Genomic DNA, 4,183 nt, shown 5'->3' on the forward strand with positions numbered 1-4,183 from the left:
GAGAGCAGCGGCCGCGGGTGGGTGCGGGAACGGCGCGGGGAAAGCGGGGTGGGAAACGCTCCCAGAGCCCCCAGCCCGGCCTGCGGGGCAGCACCGAGCCTTGGGTTTGTGCCCCTTGTAACGCGGAGTCTGAAATGCGAGTTTTAGCGGAGCTGGCAGCTGTCCTAATTCCCTTGCCTGGTATGTGAGATGGGGTCAGCTGTGACGCTGTGTTTTAATAAACATAAGTGGCTAGATAGAGGGCTTTTAAAATTACAGAATAGTTAGGGTTGGAAGGAGCTCTGGAGATCAGCCGGTCCAACCCCCCTGCCAAGGCAGCGTCCCCGACGCGTCCAGGTGGATTTGGAATGTTTCCAGAGATGGAGACTCCACGGCTTTCCAGGGGAGCCTGGTAATGAAAATCAGGATTCCACAACTAGTGCTGATATTAACGATGCATAAAACTATCTACTCTTATTTCCAGCAGCAGTTCACCTGGCTCTTGGCAAGACATCTGATACTGCACCAGCGAAATACTCTGTCCTGCAACAATACCTACATAAAAGCTTGGCTGTAATAAATTAAGCTTTTAAAAAACTGTTATTCTTGAAAATGGATTTTCGATTTGATTTTGCTGTTGATGAAAATGAGAACAGCGAGGCAGATGCTCACTTCTTACTGCTGTGCTCTCCAGAACAGAAGCAGGAATCCAGGGAAAGGAGCAGGGGAAGTGCTGATCTTGCAGCAAAGCCCAGCCCGAAGCTGGCTGCTGCTAAGCACCAGGATGAGGCAGCTTTGAAGAAAAACCTTTGTGTGAAAGCTGCCAAGGAGCACAGCATTCCCCAAGACCTCAACAAAGTATTGGAAAATAAAGTGTTGGAAACAGTATTGGGCCTTTCTCATGTAAAGCTGTCTGTAGTGGAAAGGACGTGTTCAGGTGATGCTGACAGCGAAGGCATCGTGTCCAAAAGTGTTTCTTCTCACTCTGATCTCATCCCAGGAGTCTACGAGGGAGGGCTGAAAATCTGGGAATGCACTTATGATCTCATGGACTACTTGTCTGAGGCTGAGATAGAATTTACCAACAAGACTGTATTGGATCTTGGCTGTGGGGCTGGATTGTTGGGAATTGTTGCTTTACAGGGTGAAGCTGCCAGAGTCCATTTTCAGGACTACAACAGCACAGTGATTGATGAAATAACCTTGCCTAATGTGGTGGCCAACTGTATCAGTGAAGGCAGGAGTGGGAAGGACAGAAAAGCCAGCAAGCCTCCTTCAAAGAGGCCCAGGAAGGCAGAGGGCTCACCTGATGTGCTCAGCAGATGCAGATTTTTTTCTGGAGAGTGGTCTCAAGTCAGCCAGCTCCTGTCAAACAGCAAACCCTGTTTGAAGTACGATATAATTCTCACCTCTGAGACCATTTATAACCCTGACTACTACAGTGCTTTGCATGACACACTGGCTCAGCTCCTGGATGGAAATGGCCGTGTGTATTTGGCAAGCAAAGTGCATTATTTTGGGGTTGGTGGTGGTGTTTATCTCTTTGAGAAATTCATTGAAGATAAAAACGTGTTTAAAACCAGTTTGGTTAAAACAATTGATCAGGGTCTGCAGCGATGCATTATGGAAATTGCCTTTAAAAATTCCTGTTAAAATGAAACTAATGATCTTCCAAAAAATAACTAAAAAATGTTTTAACCCTCATGTCTCTTTGCTTTTTCCTCTCTTATTCTGGTTTAACAAATTAAGGATGGTGGTTGTGGAAATGTTTGACAAATTCTGGTGTTTGACTAGAAGTGAGGGTGGTTGACTTTGCACAGAGTTCTGTTTAAAGCAGCACCTGTTTATGATAATTAATTTATATATAAGATTAAGCAAGTCATTGTCTCCAGCCAGGCTTTCACATTCTCTGTGAGCAGCAGAACTGTACATCACAGGAATGACATACATGACATATCGTGGCTGAATGAGGTAAATTTAGCATCCAAAATTAGTGCAAGAGGCTTTTTTCAAGGTTAGGCAGCCTGACTGCAGCCAGATTCAGGCAGGGACCACACTCCTCTGAGCTCTGCTAGTTTGCCAGCAGAGGGAGATGTGATTGCATTTATCACTCATGGGGATCTCAGAAATCCATGTAATACTTCCATGTGTAATCACACATAACTTATTCAAGCCCTTTAAAGAGTGTAACAATATTAACTACTGTGGTCTGTAAATTTTCACATTCAGATTCTGTCATAGGCTAAGAAAATTTCAGCAAGGAATTAGAAAAAGCCATGCTGGTTTAGAAGCTGACTGGAAAGAATATTCTACACAAGATAAGTTCCTTCTACCAACCAGCAAGCCTACAAATGAAATACTGGAGGATGACAGAACTGAGCTTTAGGAGATCATTGGAAAAGGAGATAAACTGTGCTATTACAAGAGTTTAATAGATTGCTGTATTGTTTTAATAAGATTTTTCCAGAAATGAATTGCCCCTTTTTCTAAACTTGCTGGGGGTACTACTGAACATCCACACCTCTTCAATCTTTTCACAGCAGTTTGGCAGGACAGAAAGCACTCAGAAAAGCCTGAAATACAAGGCACTTCCCTATGCTGAAGACAGTGATGTTGCTGAAGGAATTACTGCAGACAAACCCCCAAAGAACTACACAACCTGGTCTTGAGCACTCAGTGCCACTGGCAATTCAAACAAAAAGGAAATCCACTGCATGTTTTGCTCTGGCCAAAACCAGACAGAAAGCTCTTAGCTGCTGACATCATGCACTGCTTTATCAGGTGCCCTTGCAGAAATATAAACTTGGAGACAGTGACCACTGCTGTAAACTGGATGTGAGGATATTCAGTGTAGAGCAGAAGGAAACAGTCTGAGAGGATGGAAAGAAACTTAGTACAGCAGTGATCTAAATCACTTTAATTATGCCATCAAGTTTCCATCACTGAAGGTGCCCAAAGTCAATCCCAAGGTTCCTATTTTGGAGCCACTGCTATTAAGAGAGAGTTGTAAAGGATTTCCGGTACTTCACAGAAGAGCCTTCACTACTGTTTCAGGCTATTTTAAAGGGGTGCTTTGGAAACTACTGAATTTAGCCTCTCATAGGATAGAGGAGGGAGGGGAAAAGTCAGTTTTGCCATGACTGCTACGGTGCTTTGGAATTTTTCTGAACCAACTCTGAAACGTAGTAATGATAACTGCTGACTACAGACTGAGGAACAAAGAAAGCTTTGGCAAATCAAGAAGGTACTGTTAACAGCTCTTTTTTTTTTCCCTGACAAAACAAAGAAGCTGGAAACAAATGAGTTTGTCATTTTTCAAATTCAGTCCTAAGATAAATCATGGCTTGCACTGAATAGGTTGTTCTACACCTGCTAGTCCAGTGCAGTTCCAGAGAACCATACCTGAAGTAATAAGAAATGTTGACCTCTATGACAAAGAATATGGTTAGGAACAAGAATCTCATGTAATTTTGGATAAATAAATGAAGGTACTTAAAGTCTTATATAATATCTCCTCTTGATAATATTCCACTATCAACCTCACCATCTTTGGTTTAATTATTGTGCCTTCACTCAGTATTTGGCTCAAACATGGCTGGTTTTGTGCAAATACAGAATCAGAATTTTTAGGACAAGGGAAGAATGGCAGAGCCACAATGTTACCATGACTGCACACCTGCAAAACAAATAACCCCCCCACAGTATAATTAGCTTCCAATTTCAGAATCTGATTAGAAAATGGAAGATGCTTTTTCTCAGGTGAAATCAGCACAATTAGCATTGGGATTTCCATATTTGAGATGAATTCTGTTCTTAGAATTCAGCAGGTCCATGCTGAGAGGAAACAGAATTCAGCACTTAGTTTTGTAGGTTGGTGATGTTTTAACTTCAAATAATACTAATTTCCCTCATTTATGTTAAGGCTTGCTCTACCTGAGAAATCCTCACCACCCTAGTAACCAGTGTCCTGCTCCTCTTCACAAACTGGAATAGAAAAAAATTAACTTTTCATTCCTTTGTAACACTTGTACGTATTACTAATGACCAGGGAGATTAAATTGCCCCAAATGACATTGCACTAAAAAAATAACTGAATTGGGAGGTCCCTCAAAGTTGGTTTTTTTAATGACACATTAAAATCTTTCTTCTATGAAGAAATAAAAGGTAGAGATCAGCTGGTAACTCAATTTTCATCAGCTCACTC

The 4,183-nt window shown here is 42.1% G+C and overlaps 1 protein-coding gene across 2 annotated transcripts; it reads left to right on the plus strand.

Moving 5' to 3' along the window:
* METTL18 (methyltransferase like 18) lies at positions 1-1,683 on the plus strand. 2 transcript variants are annotated; one of them, XM_005426690.3, is made up of 2 exons: positions 1-17; positions 467-1,683. In XM_005426690.3, the coding sequence occupies exon 2, from the start codon at positions 592-594 to the stop codon at positions 1,630-1,632; it is 1,041 nt and encodes a 346-aa protein (XP_005426747.1). In that variant the 5' UTR covers positions 1-17; positions 467-591; the 3' UTR covers positions 1,633-1,683. The 2 variants fall into 2 exon arrangements, with proteins under 2 accessions (XP_005426747.1, XP_030917543.1); XM_031061683.1 differs by lacking the exon at positions 1-17 and adding an exon at positions 118-391.
* Positions 1,684-4,183: the final 2,500 nt, after the last annotated feature.

Source organism: Geospiza fortis, unplaced genomic scaffold (assembly GCF_000277835.1).
Source record: "Geospiza fortis unplaced genomic scaffold, GeoFor_1.0 scaffold5, whole genome shotgun sequence".
Taxonomy (NCBI): Eukaryota; Metazoa; Chordata; class Aves; order Passeriformes; family Thraupidae; genus Geospiza; species Geospiza fortis.